This window comes from Podarcis raffonei, chromosome 5, assembly GCF_027172205.1.
Source record: "Podarcis raffonei isolate rPodRaf1 chromosome 5, rPodRaf1.pri, whole genome shotgun sequence".
Taxonomy (NCBI): Eukaryota; Metazoa; Chordata; class Lepidosauria; order Squamata; family Lacertidae; genus Podarcis; species Podarcis raffonei.
Window position 1 is genome coordinate 66,415,878 of NC_070606.1, and position 17,289 is coordinate 66,433,166.

At 42.6% G+C, this 17,289-nt stretch overlaps 1 protein-coding gene and 1 long non-coding RNA gene across 2 annotated transcripts; one reads left to right on the plus strand and one right to left on the minus strand.

Annotated features, from left to right (window-relative positions):
- Positions 1-315: 315 nt before the first annotated feature.
- On the minus strand, positions 316-16,775 carry PPP1R7 (protein phosphatase 1 regulatory subunit 7). The gene is made up of 10 exons (XM_053389925.1): positions 16,653-16,775; positions 13,648-13,770; positions 8,373-8,428; positions 6,982-7,047; positions 5,729-5,859; positions 4,822-4,984; positions 3,383-3,499; positions 2,681-2,785; positions 1,471-1,557; positions 316-730 (listed from the first exon to the last, which is right to left on the minus strand). Exons 1-10 carry the CDS (start codon positions 16,708-16,710, stop codon positions 554-556), a joined length of 1,083 nt encoding a protein of 360 aa, XP_053245900.1. The 5' UTR covers positions 16,711-16,775; the 3' UTR covers positions 316-553.
- On the plus strand, positions 2,745-12,458 carry LOC128414523 (uncharacterized). Its single transcript, XR_008330682.1, has 2 exons — positions 2,745-2,834; positions 12,325-12,458. It is a non-coding gene; the product is annotated as an uncharacterized LOC128414523 (long non-coding RNA).
- Positions 16,776-17,289: the final 514 nt, after the last annotated feature.

Consider the following 17,289-nt stretch of genomic DNA (forward strand, 5'->3'; position numbering starts at 1 on the left):
TCAGTTTAGGAAAGGGAACAGAATTACAGATTGCATTCCGCAGTGTGAGCATCCTTTCCCTGTCCCCATTTCCTGGGCTTATTTCAATATGTAAAACAATGCTGATGCTATTCAGCTCTGAACAGTTGTTTCAGAGGCTATTACTACTAGGTGTCAGTGACAGGGAAAGAGCTTAGGGGACCAATGGGTCACCACGCAATTCTTCAAGAACAGAAGCGCCCAACACTTTACAGACAGAAAATGCTCAGGTTTCAGAGTACATCTCTGAACATGCTACTAGACTGCCCAGTAGGAACAGACACTGTCACAACCAGGAAATCTCACACATTTAAGATTTAATAATAATAATAATTATAATAATCAAAAAACAACAAGTGTGTGCATTATACGCAAGGTCTGTTATCAGTGCTCTTGGTTAGCCGTTTGCTCTTTAAGTGTCAGAGGGTTGAAGACAGAGGATGCAGTGTGGATGAAAATCCCATCTGTGAAACTCTGAGAGGGAGAGAGGGAGGGAGGGAGGGAGGGAGGAAGAAGGTAAGGGACTGGAGAGGGTTCAGAACCGGACAAAGGTGGCATCAATCTGCCGGACAGATGGAAGGGCCAGCATGATTTTACGTCGGTACTGGGGATCTTTTTGCAGTGGGTTTCGCTCCAGGTAGACTGTTTCCAAGTTCTTGGCTCCTTTCAGCTCATCCAAGTCGCTCCAACACTCAATGAGGTTATCATTCATCTGGGTAAAACACACACAAAAGAAAAGTGCCAGCAATTCTTGAGAGTCGGTAGAGAATAGACTCTTAATCTCAGGGTCGTGGCCCTAGATGGGCCAGGGCTTTTCCTATTAAGTCAAATGGCACAAAAGGAATCCTTGCTGCTGCAGCTCCCACATGACTGGTATAAGCTAAGGAGCAGTCCTAAGGCCCAACAAGTGGCAAGGGTGGGGACAGGAGGATGCATGCTTGTTCCTCCTTTTGACTGGATTGAGAAGCACGTGGTAGACTTAATTATTTGAGCCCAGTGCTTCCCATGCTGTGGCTCTCACACACATGCAAATTCAGTGTATGGGAATGACATCCGCTCTCCCCAAAATACAGTACAATAATTTTGTTTGAGCGCTGTATTAAAGGTGCCTTTCTGGATCCCCAATTTCTGACCGCTTGGCAGGACAGCCTGGAATTAAAGTTCTGTCACTGCAGAACTTTAGAGAGTTGGAAACTCTCTCACACCATCAGCGACTGAGTACTAGATCAGGTTATCGGGCTCTTAAGCCACCATTCTAAAAACTTAAGGACAGCCTTCTGATTCAGGCCAATGTCCCATCTAGTCCAGCTCTTCCTGTTTAGAGAGTAACCAACCAGATACCTATGGGAAGCTTGCAAGCAGGACATGAGCACAACAGTACTCTGCCCACCTATGATTCCCAGACAAACACTGGTCCGTAAGCACTTCTTGGTCTCCCTCTCATAGACTTACCCAAAATTCTTGGAGCTCTGTTAGATGGGTAATATTTTCAATCTTTTTGATCCTGTTGGCCGCAATGTCCAGCATTGTCAATTTATTCTGAAACAAGCATAAAGAAAACTTTAGTCTCTATTTTCATTCTTGTCTTCTTGCAAATTGTGCACCCTTGGACGAAACATTAATAGGCGTTAAGGGACATGCCATGTAGCAAAATAGCCAAAGTTCATCAACCATACATACTGCAGAGTCAACTGCTCTCCCTAAGGTATAACCCTACTTGACCTTTGGCATCTAAACATCATGATTGGAAAAAATTACTGAACTGGCCAGAACTAGCAGGCCAATTTTGGACATAAACTCAATTTTTTTGGATAAATATAACGCCTCAAGAGAAAACCACAACCCACTTCCCAAAATACTACTAGTGTGCTGGAATTACCTCAATATTGCTTTATATAACCAAGTGAGGCTAAATACTCTATGCTTCTCCTTTTCCCACAGTACAAAAAAGACAACCCTTTGTTCCCCTTTGGCAGAAACTCATGTTCACATTGCGCATCATCCTTGCAGGTCTTCTGCTTCCTCACATTGGTTTCCCTACTTCTATCCAGTGTTGTTGCCAAAATTATTTACCTCTCTTGTAACTGACCACATTAACACCCTTTCCTAAATCCTCACACTAGCTTCCTCTTCACCACACAAGCTTCTTTTCCTTACCTTCAAACCCCTCCATGGCCTTCCTCCTTTATCTCCACACACTTATATCCAGACATATCCCTGCCTGTGGCTTATAGTCATCTATCTCCAATCACCTTCAGTAATCCGAAGGTCTCCTGCTCCCTCAAAAGACTCTGCTTACACAAACACACACACAACTCTGTGCTCTCCTCATTGCTGTCCCGTATCCTTCAGCTGCCATTCCAGGATGTCTCTATGATGCAACTCCTTCCTTCCTCAAAACTCACCTGTTCCATGAAGTCATTAGAACAACCACCTAGTCCCAATGCTCTACTGAAATTAAGCCTATACATGTGTAACTAAAATAAATGTGTGTTCTTTCCATATTCCCCCATTTCTGTCCCCTTCCTCTGTTGCCTCCCTTGCGTCTGTGTCTAGTTTACAAACCTCTTGGGGTAGAAACTTGACTGCTCATTCTTTGTAAAGGATGTACAAGGATGTACAAGGATGGCACCAAATAAATAACAATAAATAGGCAACTCACATTGTTTTCCAGCCCTTCAATGACTTCTATGCCATTATGGCTAAGGTACAGCTCCCTCAAGTTCCCCAAACTCTGCAGCCCTTCAATCTTGGTCAACCGATTGCTCTAGGGTAGTGATAAAAATGGATTAACATGACAGAACCAGACTTTTCAAGTAAAAAAATTACATGTCTCTCTACTGAACTCACTGTATTTGCACGGCACATTTTATACAAGTCTTGGAGTCATTGTGCAGCTGCACAATATCACATGTACACCTTGGCCCATGCACATTACTTAAGAGGAAAGCATGCATAAAAATGAAACTATTAGTGACAATATCATACCAAAAATGCATTAGGAGAAATTGCTTGTAAAAATCTGTACATTAATCAAAACTGTATACACAAATGTGTTTATTAGAATAAATTCACACTAAGATGCTGAAGAATTTTCATTTTTTCAATTGCAAATTGCTGAAGAAATGTAGAGAACTCATTTTAAGACTAGAAAATGATAAGCTGAGAGAACTGGTTGACAGTTCCTTCCTTCCACAATCTGAACTATAACTATAATTGCCTCCCTTCATTCATAGAGGTTACTGGTCTTTTTGTCATTCTAGTTTTGAAAGGTCTGAACTGCTGCAAAGTTCATATGAAGGAGAAAAGCAGACATGATAAATGAATAAATAAATAAATGGGATGGGAAGTCCAGGGCTGATACCTGTATACTAAGCACTGTTAAGTTTGTCAATGCATCCAGGTTCTGAAGCTTGGTGATTTTGTTCTTTCCCAGAAACAGGCTGTCCAGATTAGTCAACGTATCAATATTCTGAATTGCCTGCAAATTGACCGCAGTAAACATTACAATCCTTGATTCTAGCAAGCAAACCTCTTGCAACACATTCACTACTTAGTAAGACTGTAGCACAGTCAATTACCCAACATCACCCCACCCACTCCTTTATCACAAACTTGTATACTGAAGGTGGCTCATGAGATGATTCAGATCAGAAGTCTCATGCTGTATGACTGATGACTTCAACTTTGCACTGGTCAAGCAAGCTGAACTAACACAGTATCCATAGTTAAGCTGTGTGGAAATGCTGCAGAATAGCAACTTTCAGTTTCAAGTTTGAGTTCTTTGTCATTTGGACTCCCAAAGAAGCTCTGAGAAGAAATTCCTTAAGAAGGCAGAATCTTTAGGGCGGCTCACTCAGAACAAGTGGCCTACAGAATCCCATTAGCAGGATGTACCTTCTTAATTATTAAGCACCTGGGGAATCCATGTGAAGCTGGAACAATGAGATAATTCCACCTGGCAGAATATTCAGGGGTGGAGACAGGGTCAGCATTGTCAATAAAAGAAATAAAAAGTATCTTATGTTTAAAACTATTTTTCAAAACAAGTGATTACATGAAGGGATTGGAAGAGAGAATGCTGACTATCCAATATAAATAGTTATTAGTCATATTATTTCACTGATGTTTGATTATGTACTGGAACAGAGAATATTCTGCTTATTTGTGTCTCAAAATTTCATTTCATCTTCTAGCTTGAGTTGCCGCTTTCACATAACTAGTTCCACTCAACTTCTTGTTGCTTATCAGCTGTTTACCCTGCTTTCATTATCTTTTTTTTTTTTGGAGGGGGGGTTGTTTCCTAAAATCATACGTTTCTTAATGTACTATCTGATCTTGCCAAGTCTACAGTTTGGCTTTCTTCCACCTTCAAATCTATGCTGTCAGTAGTATACAGTTACAAGCCTTTGTTCCTCCAGTACTTTTCAAAGTTTGGGTCCCCTTATGTAACAACCTGAAGTTGTCTTTCTGTGTGCTGTTTGAAAGCACCATGTGCCAACCACAATCAACACTGTAATGAGTTTCCCTCTTGCATTTTAAAATGCTTTTCTTGAGTTATTCTCAGAAGGGGGAGCAACACCCTTTTTAATAGAAATCAGGGAGGTAGCCAAGGAAAGCATTTGGAGGCCAAATGGACACTTCTTCCATGCTTCTTAAGTCTCCCTCTGGAAGTCACTGTTGCAGTCAGCAGCAGCACATTTGCAACCTGAAAGTTTTTACTTCTCCCCACTCCTGTCTGATATGGCTGATTTCTCAGCTATACCAATGACGGATCCTTACAGACCACCATCAAATACCTACCCTGATTCGATTAGATCCCAGCTCTAACATCTGTAATTGATGTAAGTTGCTTAGGTTCTCAATTTTGCTGATTTTATTGTTCACAAGAAAGAGTTTCTTTAACTGAGTGAGCTGGTCCAGCCCCTCGATGTGCCGTAGAATGTTAAACGAAATATCCAGGACCCTAAACAGGAAACAAAGGAAAATACTTTAAAATGTAGATATCTTCTAAGGCATAGCATCCCAATCTTGCTCCAAAGAGCTCATAGTGCTATATATGTAGCTGGTTCCTATTTTACTTTCACAATGACTCAGAAGTGGGGTATGATGAGAGAGTATGGGACTGATCCAAGCTTCATGGCTCACTGGAGGTTTGAACTTGGATTCCCCCAGTCTAAATCTGTAACTTCACTCTTTACACCAAGGGGGGCGGGAATCTGTGGCCCTCCATATGTTGTCGGACTCCAACGACCATCACCTCCGCCAGCAGAATGGCATGATGGGGATTGCAGTCCAGCAACAGATTAAGGAAATCAAAGAGCTTTGTATATACTGGCTGAAAGAAGCTTCTGCAGGTGGGATGATAGCTTGTAGTCTCTCTTTATATGAACAACAAATTTGGCCACGCAACCAAAAACCATGTTTTGTACTAAGTATAGTTAGGCACAATGTCTGAATTAACAATGGAATGGTGTCTGCATGAAGCCATTGTCTTACATAGCCATGCAAGCTACAGTAAGATCTATGATCCAGGAAAAGAAGCATGTTAGAATGAGGATAGCCATTCTGAGAGAGGGAGACAAACATGGGAACATCTCTCACTAATATTGAAATAACTTTCCTGGATTCCAGTCCATTTCCAAGACAATTCAAAGTGCTGGCAATTACCTTTAAAGCCTTTAAAGCCCTATATAGCCTAGGTACTCACTCAAGTTCTGTCAGGGCCTCCAAGTTCTCAATCTTTCGAATCTGATTGTCATAGAGATCCAGTTCTCTGAGACTTTGCAACTGTTCCAGATTCTCAATGCACTTAATCAAGTTCTGACGGAGACAAAGAGTCTGATGTGTAGAGAGAAGATAAACAAAGGATGTAAAAACAATAACGCACAAGTCTCACTCCCAACAGATGCACTTAATACGGTGTATGAAACAGCTTTGAAAATAAGTTCTCTGCAGGTGGATGCTGCCCTCACTCAAATTATTTGTTCTTCTCCTGCTCCTCCACCAATTCTTAATATCTCCACCCATTCCCCACCAGATGAAGACTGCTGCAGTGGCCAAAAAGGGTTACTGTGCATTTTCACTGGGGCGGGGGGGGACGGGACGACATGTTGTTGCCAATCCTGGCAGTCTTTGGGCCAGAAGAAAATGAAATTTCATCTATAGCATACCACTGCACAGCCCAGCTAAGGAGATAGTGAATCAAACTAAGTGGTACAAATTACTGGATCTTCCAATGTCTTTTATAAAGCCTAAAAACAACTGTGCTCAGGTCAATGAGGCTTGCACTCATGCCACTTTCCAGCTTAAAATTGCCCTTGAAGTGGATATTAGCCCCACTTGGGAAATATTACAAGTATCTGTATTGTGTCTACCTTTTCTCATGGTGAAACTATTAGTAGCTCTGTGTGCGCATGAGAATTTGAATTGGAGGAAATGCTTAGGGTATGGTGAAGGAATGAACATTCTTGCACCCAAGCACTGCTCATTCACTCACTGTTAATTCACTCAGTGGCTGATTTCAAATTTGCTTTTTAAAGAGTTTGGGAGATCCAGTCATGGTCCTCCTCCACATGCAGCTGCTGAGTGACCTTGGGCTAGTCACACTTCTTTGAAGTCTCTCAGCCCCACTCACCTCACAGAGTGTTTGTTATGGGGAAGGAAGGGAAAGGAGAATGTTAGCCGCTTTGAGACTCCTTAGGGTAGTGATAAAGGGGATATCAAATCCAAACTCTTCTTCTTCTTCTTCATATGTAATTTGACCCACAGTGGAATGCTACTAGTGTACTTCTGGGTGCCCTCTGCTTCCCTCTTCTCAAATGCAGCCTTTATTCCATTATGCGGCATCCCTCTAGCTAGAGAAATATAGCAAAGTACTTTGGCTGCCACGCATACTCTCAGTTACGCAACCATGGCAGAGCCATATCAGCTCAACTAGAGAGGGCTCCTTAAGAGTCTCACCTTCACTTTCTTGAGCACCTCAAACCCTTCAATCTTGCCAATTCGGAAGTGATTCAGATCAACATCCTGAAAGGCAATAAAAAGCCACAAGCCGTCTTAGTATTCACACAAAGGTTTATTTCAACATTACTTCTAAAGTAGCATGAAGGTAGATTGTAGGCCTATAGCATGCGGGCTGCAAGGGTGGGTGATATCATCACAGTGTGCAGAAAAGCTGGCCTTTGTTAACTAGATGGAAACCCTCAAAGCCCAAGGGCCTTCTGCTTAGAGAGAAACAAATCAGCACAATTGCTGTGCAGGACTCACATCTCTTTCCTAAAAGAAGGGGCTCTGTGCTGAATATATTACATATTTTTCAGCAATCAGAAACACAAGGATTTGGCCCTATTTTTCTTCTGCGGGACAAGCCCAGCTCCTCAACTTGCAATGAAAAGTCAAATGTGATGTCAATGCTAGTTCAGATGTCAGGCTAAATCCCTCCCCATGCATCAGCCAAGCAAGTTGGCTGCCCCCTCCCCTTTGTAAAAAGCACATGTACATTTATGTAAATATGTAAACAAATGTACATTTGTCAACACACAAAGCCACCCGATTCTTCCTTCTGGTTACATTACTACCATAGTACAGTGGTTCCTCGGTTCTCGAACAAAATCCATTCCGGAAGCCCATTCGGCTTCTGAAACATTTGAAAACTGAGGCGCAGCTTCCCATTGGTTGCAAGAGCTTCTTGCCCTTGGCGGAAGCTGCATCGCACATTTGGGGTCTTAAAAACGTTTGAAAACAGAAGCATTTACTTCCAGGTTTTCGGTGTTCGAGAACTGAAACGTATCACAACCGAGGCATTCAGGATTGAATGAAATGAAAATCCTGTGGGGAAAGTGTTAGTTACATGCTTTACAACTATATGCTTATAAATACACCATGTATGCCACTTGCTTTTGCATTTTGGGGAATGAGACACACAGAGCAGGCAGCTAATTCCTTTTTATAGTCTTCTATAGGGAAAGTGGAGCCCTTTGACATGCTGTCTAATCAAAAGTTTTCCACCATACCAACGAATCTGAAAACAGCTTGACAGTGCAGATCTTCAAAGACAAAAAGGAGAACGGCAGATGCCTCTACCCCTTTTTGTATCAACTTTCCATCAGCAAAGTATCTTGTTGCCTTTGAAGCTCTCTTCCCCAATTTCTCTGCTGTTGTGATCCAGCTCTTCTCATACCAAGTACCTGACCACCATTGCGCTAGATCTCAGCACAGAAACAATATATACATTTTAAAGGGGGGAAATCTGTTAACTCTTGAAAAGAAATTCTTGATCACACAGGCTTCAGAGTTCTTCCTCGGTGGGCCCTTCCCGTGTATTGCTACAATGGAAATTAAATCTATATTACCTCTGCTTCCGGATCCAGGCTAATCGTCTCCATATCCACCGGCGTCTCGGCTTCAGCTGCAATAGAACAAATGCACTTTGCTTAAACCCCATGCTGCTCATCAACTGAACTCAAGCTTGCAATGTCAGCTGTCCCATAGGAGAAAGAATGCCTTCAAAAGAGAGAGGGAACACCTAACGTATTCAGAAGTGGATTAGGCCTCCTAACCTGGTGGTCACGTTGCCAATAAGAAGTGTGATATACACTGAAGGAAGCAATACTGATGAACCCTTAAAAAAAAAGTACATTTACAACATTGCACTAACAGAAGTTGTGCTTCAGTGGCTAAAGGAGGAAAGTCATAGCCGGCAAAGTGGCTAACTGTACAAACTATATAACTGTTACCAGAAATGTTAGATTAGTCATCGGCCATCTTTGCAGCCTGCTCCCTTTGGGTAACATGGCACAGCTCTTGGAATGGAAGAAACAAAAATCACAAGGACTATCTGGTGGCAGAACACCAATTTCTTGGTCTAGTCACCTGAAGAACTACAGCCACATTCTTCATGATTAAAGTCAGCCAGATACATTTGCAAGCTATATTATTAGGTCTCACTTTTTTCATTAGAGTACACTGGGAACCTGGTATTACCAGCTGTTTGAAGAAACTGTTTTGCTGCTTTGATTCCCCGCCCCCCTTCAAAACCCAACCTCATTCCTAAATGCAATTCTCACTCTGTATGCATGAGTGGAAGTGGACTTCAGAGATTTGTGCTGAATAATTCATGCAAGCTTTCCATTTGGCAGGTGGGTGGATTTTCTCCTTCACGTAATGTTCAGCAACATAAGCCCTCTTCAGGCGTTCAAGCCTCAACACAATGAGCAGGAACAAGCAGGGGAAAAAAGGAACTCTAGGTGTATAGCAATTTCCATCAAGTTCACCAGCCACTATAGTAAACAGAAGCCGGTATTCAAGTACTTGGTGGAAATTGTTATATAAAACATGTTCCCAATGAAGGACGTTTCCAAAATGTAGCAGCCAAGCAACTGAAGTTTCTTTCTCTTTATTTCAAAACAAAGTTTGTCAGCAGTGCTTTTATTGGTTTTGCGGCCTGTTTTTGCTTTGGGAGAAGAGTCCAGGGGCTCCAATCTCCTCTGTCACACCCCCAGTTTCACCACCTTTCAAGCATGGAAGGGCAAACATTGACAGTGGGGAGCTAACTGTACTTGTGCAGGCTCCCCAAGCAATTTGCAACCCTGAAATGTCAAGGTTCTTAGTTGTGCACAGAACCTGCACAAGTAAAGGGAGCTTCCTACTATAGATGTTGCTTTCCCAACATGTGGCAGGAGAAGCAAGCAGGGATGCAATGGAAGGACTAAGAGGCTCATCGTAATCTCCCCCTCAGACATTGACAAACATGTGAACAAATAATGACCCAGGAAGGCTACAGAAGCCATTTATTCCAGCACACAGGATTTGCTGACACCCACCGAACCATTCGCTGCCCTCACCTCTTGAGCTGGTCTCCTGATCTCATAAACAACTCTGCCAGTTCCCCCTTGCTCTGTCTCAGGCAAGGGGAATCTTTAGCTCCCCAGATTTTGCTAAACTGCAACTTCCACCATCCCATTGGCCCCATTGGGGCTGAAGGGAGTTGTAGTTTGGCCAAAGGTGCCCCACACCTGCTCTCTTATGTGCAAAGCCACCCTCTCTCCTCCAAATCCTTTTCTGCAAGCTTCCACTCACAAATCATCAGCTACAGGAAGCAAGAAGGGCTAATGGAAAGAAAGGTGTGGGGAAAACAACTGGATGCTCTTGCCTATTTACTCTGCTACAGTCAACTTTTATGCCCCCAAATTCCACACACATTCCCACCACCTGATAAGCACTGGACGGCTGATATGAACTGGATTTAACTAAATAGTTGTGCTAGTGGGAGCCAGCATGACAAATCCTGCTTACCTACCCCCTCCAAAAAAACAGCTCCGGGGTGTGTGTGTGTGTGTAAGGTTGGGAGAACCCCAAAAGCAGTGTGTAGGGGAAGGAGAGGGGCATGTTCACACCGTCAAGTAGAAATGCTTGTGCTGACAGAATGATCATAATAGCACTGAATTCATCTCAGTATATTTCATTCATGGACAAATACAGATAGCAATCCGATTAAATAATAGTTGCCTAAGCCACCAATGTTCTGAAATCCAGTAAAGCAAGAATTCTTGCATTTTAGGGATGAGCAGCGTGCAGCTCCAACACTAGTCTACAAGCCAGCAGAAGAGACACTTTGCTGTGAAAATGTCATCATTCAGTTAATACTGAAACACATACAAAGCAACCACCTGCCCACCTCACTTATTATTAATTTAGCATATATTCATGATCAAAGCGGTTGTCACAATCTGTTGGGAAGTCAGCTGACATTTTTGCCACCGTGTGGTTGAGGCTGAAAGCAAATTCCCTCTGAGCGCACCACAGGGACGTAGGCAAAGTACAATAAAGGAGCTCAAAATTGTCAGAATGCCAAAACTGCACATGTGCAGGAGATGAAATACAGGCTGCAAGTCCTCAGCCCAAAACAAACTGGGCTGAAAGAAGCAGGCTGCCGTGCCAAACTTGCATGCCAGATTATGAACCCGCCCCAGGCCAGGATTAGAAAAAACCCAACAGTGGTCTTGGCAATTAATACAGAACTAGTCATTTGTGTAACAGTAGGCTATCTCAGCATTAGGAACACAATACTAGAGCTTGTTCCAATCATCTCAGTTACTCCCAGTTGTACCCACTGTGGCAAAGCAGTTTGTTCAGGAAGTTCCTGCCAGACTCACAGCCAGACAAATGCTGCCATTATGCCCAGATTGTTCACAGAATTTTCAAAATGCATGATAGGACTGGGCGAAATATTGTCCAAAACTGGTATGAAGTTCACATCGTGATAATTATAATATCTGAGGTGGTATCACAAATCACAATTTGTGTAAGAGCTAGGCAAAATCTGGTTTTCAACATCATGATAACTCACCAGCTAAACACTGCAATGTTATTAGCAGCTAAACCTCACATTATCACCAGCTAAACATAATCATTCCACCTCAGATATTAATTGGTGCATCTGCCATATTATTAGCATGATACTCTAAAACTCTCGCTCTCCTGTTTCACAACTCCATATAACATATGCCATCTGAAATAGATCCCAGGAACAACAGATGTTTCTTATGCAATAGGTTGGAAACAATGGGCAGGATTCAACTAAGGCAGTGATCGCCAAAGTTGGCCCTCCAGCTGTTTTGGGACTACAACTCCTATCAGCCCTGGCTAACAGGACCAGTGGTCAGGGATGATGGGAACTGTAGTCCCAAAACAGCTGGAGGACCAAGTCTGGCCATCACTGAACTAAGGGATCACACATTGGGGCTCCCCCCTATTCCCAAAATTGGCTCTTGAGGGTGCTGGGAAAACCCCAGATCAGTGAACGGGGATCGTTCCATCTGGTAAGCTGATATTCTTATGCAGACAGAACATTTGTAATAGTGTGATGTTCATTTCCACCCCAAATGTTGGATATCTCTTTAGCATACATGGGCTCCTTATGTAGTGTTACCTAACACAATCCAGCTTTATAACCCCTTCAAGGTGGGTACCTATAATTTGGTATGACTTGAGGCCACTGCAGGAATATGCCTCTATATTGAAAGGTGTGCATTCATACAAAAATATCCACATTTTCTTTGTGGATATGTGTGTGCTATAACTAAGAAAAATGCTATTAGGATTGGCAAGAAGGTGTATGACATTTTATAAACTTGCATGGGATGAAGAAGAAACATTCTGTTTTCCATTCAGTAGCAGATTAAGAAAAGGTGTATGCAACAAATAGGTATTTTTACCCATGCTTATCCTTTGGATTCAGACAGACCACAGTGGGTTTAATTTCCAGAATGTTCTAGTTTCTTTTGTTCTTATATGACTCTGCAGGTTATCCAAATGTAGCAAGCCTAAGCAAGCAGGGAAGCTGTCCATCTCTGCCTTGGATGACAGAGGACTTTTAATAAATGTTCCAGTCTGACTTTGCCTGGAAAAGCCCCAAATTAAACTTCACTGAAAAAGGAGCATATTATTACACCCGAGTAGCTTATTCTTGGACTTCCAAGTCAAAACAGAATGCCAGCAGAAAGTTCTAAAACATATTATGGGTACTACACTGAATCAGAAGGAAGAGGTTGGATTAGAACAAGAACAGCTTGGATGAGTGAAACAGCCAAGACAGTTTCTCCAAAAGTTTGAACTCTAACCCAGCATTAAAGTAGGAGCTCTCAAATCAAGCCAAATACAAACAATTTTTCTGCAAAGTAAGAATTTCATCAAAATTGATTGCTGGCCAATATTAGATTTCACAATAAAAATATTACAGTAGCCTAAATACAAGAAAAGGTACTAAGCTTAAAGTATTAACCATAAACATCTTTTGTTTTGTTTGATTTAAAATTTCAATTTTAAATCACATAAAAAACTGAAGATTAAAAAAATTAGAGGAGACTTAATTGCTGTTCATTGGACACAGGCATGCCCAAACACCACTGTTTGCCTCTAAAAGATGGCATGCTCAAACATGTATTCCTGTAAGACTTTGAGGGGGGGAAATTACTGAGCAGACCCATTAGAGGTCATAAGCTCAAACTTCACTTTCAACCATTGTGAATTCTCTTGTGTACAGCTCTTTTGAACCATGTACACCCTCTGCTAGGCAAGGAACTAACCAGCCACTTCTCATTACAAAGAGGCCAATGTGGATGCTATATGGAATGACAAAGACAGAAACAAAAATAAAAAATCTTGCTCATAGGAACTGAACAGCTATATTCTACGACAGCCAAGAACATCTTAATTTATATCTATTAAAGTGCATTAAGTTTTTAGTATATCAAAGAACAGCAGCAGCACACTATCAGAAAATGAGTAACAATGCGGTCCAAAACATACAAAAGTATTACTGGAGGCGGAGATACAGTGCAGTATAAAAATTGCACCCCAAAGCCTGCAAGTATAGAACACTTTAATAAGGGGTAGAAGGGATGGTTAACCTATGGCCCTCTGTATGTTGGTGGACTCAAGCTCCTATATGTCCCAGTCAGCATGGCCAGTAGTCAGGGATGATGGGAATGCTTGTTCAACATTTAGAGAGTACCATGTTAGCTACTCCTGCTTTAACTCATCTCCTAAAGCTTTAAAGTGATGGGTTATGATATGTCTTCAAGTGTATACCAGCATATGATCTCTCTTTCTTGAATAACAGTTTACCTGTTGAATTCTCGCCATTCTGTTCATCCCTCAAACTCTGCTGACTGAGGTCTGTTACTATGCAAACCGTTTGCTTCTTCCCTTCATCGTCTCCCGACTCTTCAGACTCAATCCTCCTGTCAACTGTGTAAAAGAAACACTCTGTAATTAAGTTTTATTTCTGGAAGGAAGCAAACAATGACACACATATAAACTACTAATTGTATTAAAGCAGGTGTGGGGAACCTGTGACCATCTTGCAGATGATAGACTCCAACTCCCATCAGACCCAGCCAGCATGACCAATGGTTAGGGATGATGGGAGTTGTAGTCCAACAACATCTGGAGGGGCACAGGTAACCTCTCCACTCCTGCTATTGGAATTTCTATATTTGCAACATAAGAGAAGGGCAGCCTGCTCCTGTGCATGCTTACTCACAAGTATGCCCAACTGAGTTCATCTGTTTCCAGAGAAATAGCCATGATTCTTTGTTGATTTTGCTGCGATAGACTAATATTTCATTATGGCATATAAGCTTTCAGTGATTAAAGTACTCTTGTCCAAAAAGCAATTTATGTCACAATAAAATTGGTTAGGCTTTAAGTCGCCACAAGACTTGAGTGTAACAGGACTCACCCACAGGTATTATGCAGAGATGTCTATAGCCTTAAAATAGGATTCAAAGAACAACATCGCTAGTTGGAATGCTCAATGCTACCACAAGCTACTAGCTAACTGGCATATTCACACAGTGTCTAGCTAAAAGTAAGACATGACTTGTAATTGTTCTCTATGGATCCAAGTGGGGAGCATAGAACTATCATGTGTGTTTAGCTTACATGATCTTTGTTTTTATAAATTACTACATTAGCCCAAACAAGGATTCCTCTTCTCCAAGCTTCCTGGAAGAAACCTTATTACCAGATGCCCAAGGACTGTTCTATGGCAACTCAGTGAGAAGGAAAGAGCACCCTGCCAAGATTTTTGTACATTTTTCTCCACCTAGTCTGCAGGTATAGATTATAATTACTTCATGTAACACATGGCATAGAAATCTTTCCAAGACACCACCACAGACTTCAGGACTGCTTCAGATGTTATGAATTTCCTGCACATACTATGTATGTGAGAAAAAGAGGACCAACCACACACAGATCGCCATGTGTGATCACTGCATACACATCTAGTTTGCCATATGTATCCAACATCACAAAGTCTAAACAGATGTTAAAGAAAAACAGTAGCTGTACAGAATCTGACAAAGTAACCTAAGTATATCAAGCCTACATGGAGCTTACTTTAAAATCACCTGCTTAGGGACCAAGATGACTCATTTTTAAAATTTATGTGCTTAATCTATATAATAGATTTGATTACAGGAGGGAACTGGTACAGCAGCTATGGGCAATATCTGTATCTACTAGTAGATCTCAGGATGATTTGCAGTAATTCAGATAGGGTTTCTAAGTTCCAATTGTTAAATAAGAGAAACAACAAAAGAACCCTGCCCCAAATAAAATAAAATACTGGGCTGCTAAAATGAAGAAAGCTAACCAGAAGTGAACTTTTGTGTTAAATAACTGTGAGCTCAGTTCAGTTCTGGTACAGTACTGAAAACAAATCCTTAGGTTCAGAATGTGTTCAGAGACACCCTTTAATTATAACTCTACATCATTTGCACTTGCTTCTTGTCAGCAGATTTTGGGGTTCTAGTAAAAAACAACAGATCAAACAAGCGTGAACTTTGCCACCCCTATAGTAGAGCCTGCCCTAGGATGTTTTTGATTCAAATGTCAGATTAGCTTGCATCATAAACTTACTCTTTTCCCTATTTTTTGGCACATCACTCTGTCAATCTTAATTTTGCACCTGTAATACAGGCATAATATTCACCTACCATATAGAGTTGCTGTAAGGATTACTGAAACAGTGCATGTGAAGAAATTTCAGCTCTTAATATTTTTTGCTCTCTGCAGAATAGAATTAGTAATGACTGGGGAAAGTACTAAGACGCTAGGATGACTATTCCTACTGTTCTTCAACAGAACACACATAGAGAGGGTCAACAGCAGTGCTCTTTTGCACTACTGATGGAGCACCCATTATGTTTTGTTTTCCTGGTCTCATGCCTTAATATGGTTACTGGCCTTTGGGATTAAAAGCCCCAGAGTAATATTTTTTCATAATTCATAACCCATCGTTCTTAAATACTAACAAAACCAGCAATTCCTCCTCAAAGGTCCAAGAACAGAGTTCTCCTAAATAATTTTCCTGTCCCCACAAAAAGCAGTCACACATTATTGTTCACAGTACAAGAGAGTCATACATATTAAAATTTCAATTCCTACACTACCATACAGAACACCCCAATGCACTATTTTCCAAGGTAAAGTAAAGCACTGAAGGGGAGGCAAGAGGCAGCATGTGACGCAACTAATGGGGTCCTAAAGAATATCAAAGATCCCTCTGTGTGTCAGTTTAAACTGCGGACACCAAGGATTCCAGTGACCACTTAGTGGTACCGCTTAATCTGGCGGGAGGGTTATCAGATACCTCTTCTTCGAAAAGATGTCACCCATTTAAAATTATATTAGCAGTGTCAGGAGGGATATATTTTGTAGGTCACGCAAACAGCGTAACAGAAGTCAGACACCCAAGTGTTTATTTTGGGGGGGAAATTGGGGGTGGGGGGAGAGAGACCCAACAAGCTGCATGCAGAACATGCACTGGATATGGATATAGATTCGGGGAGGTTCTTACAGTCCCCCCCCGCCTCTGCTTTGCATACACCCCCAGTTTCCCCTGCCCAATACCATTATTCCACCATGCTTCCTCCCAATGCCCCCCCTGCACCCATAAGTAGGTTCCCCGCCAACACACGGTGAGCCTCCTCCACAGCGCCCACCTCCCGCAAAACGCCGACGCCCAACGGCTCCTGAACCGCAGCCTCCCCGCAACGGCCGAAGCCAACCTCGCCCGCCCCAAATCAGATTCGGACCCCGCGCGCTACGGCCCGGCCTCTCACCCTCCATCATCTCTTGCGCGCCCTCCCCGCTCTCCGTCTCAGCTACCGTCGTCGCCATAACGCTTTCCACCCCCTCCCCCTTCCGGCATCGGGCACAGCGCTCGGGACAGCCAATGGGCAGCTCGATCGGAGCCGCCTGCATCCAATCACAGGGCCGGCTTCGCCGCAGCGGCTCCCAGGGGGCTTCTTGCGCCTGCGCCTGGACCCGCGGCCTTCTGGGAAATGTAGTTCTCCTTTAGGAGACTCGGCGGCAAGCCGAGGAAATACGGGTGGAACAATCTCAGGGGGGTTGGATGGGCAGCGGACGTCCCCCGCGGTGCTTGTCGGTCAGCTGTAGGGACGCGCTGTCATGGTCGCCCCTGGATTGGGATGTGAAGGCTGGCTGTCTCCATGCCAGCAATTCGGATAACAAAAAAATAAGAATTTTGGGGGGATGGGGAATGGGGGAAATAAGGGTGGCTGAAGGGAAAGGGCTCAACTACATTTTCCCTGCCGTTCGCCCATCCCTGGAGATCTTGGGAGGAGGTGCTTGCACTTCCTGTGTTGGATAACTGGGTTTTGGTGGCTGATCTTAGTGTGCGGTCTATGGGCTCATCTGTTTTTCTTCAGCTTTCATTGCAATGTTGTGCTGTTTACT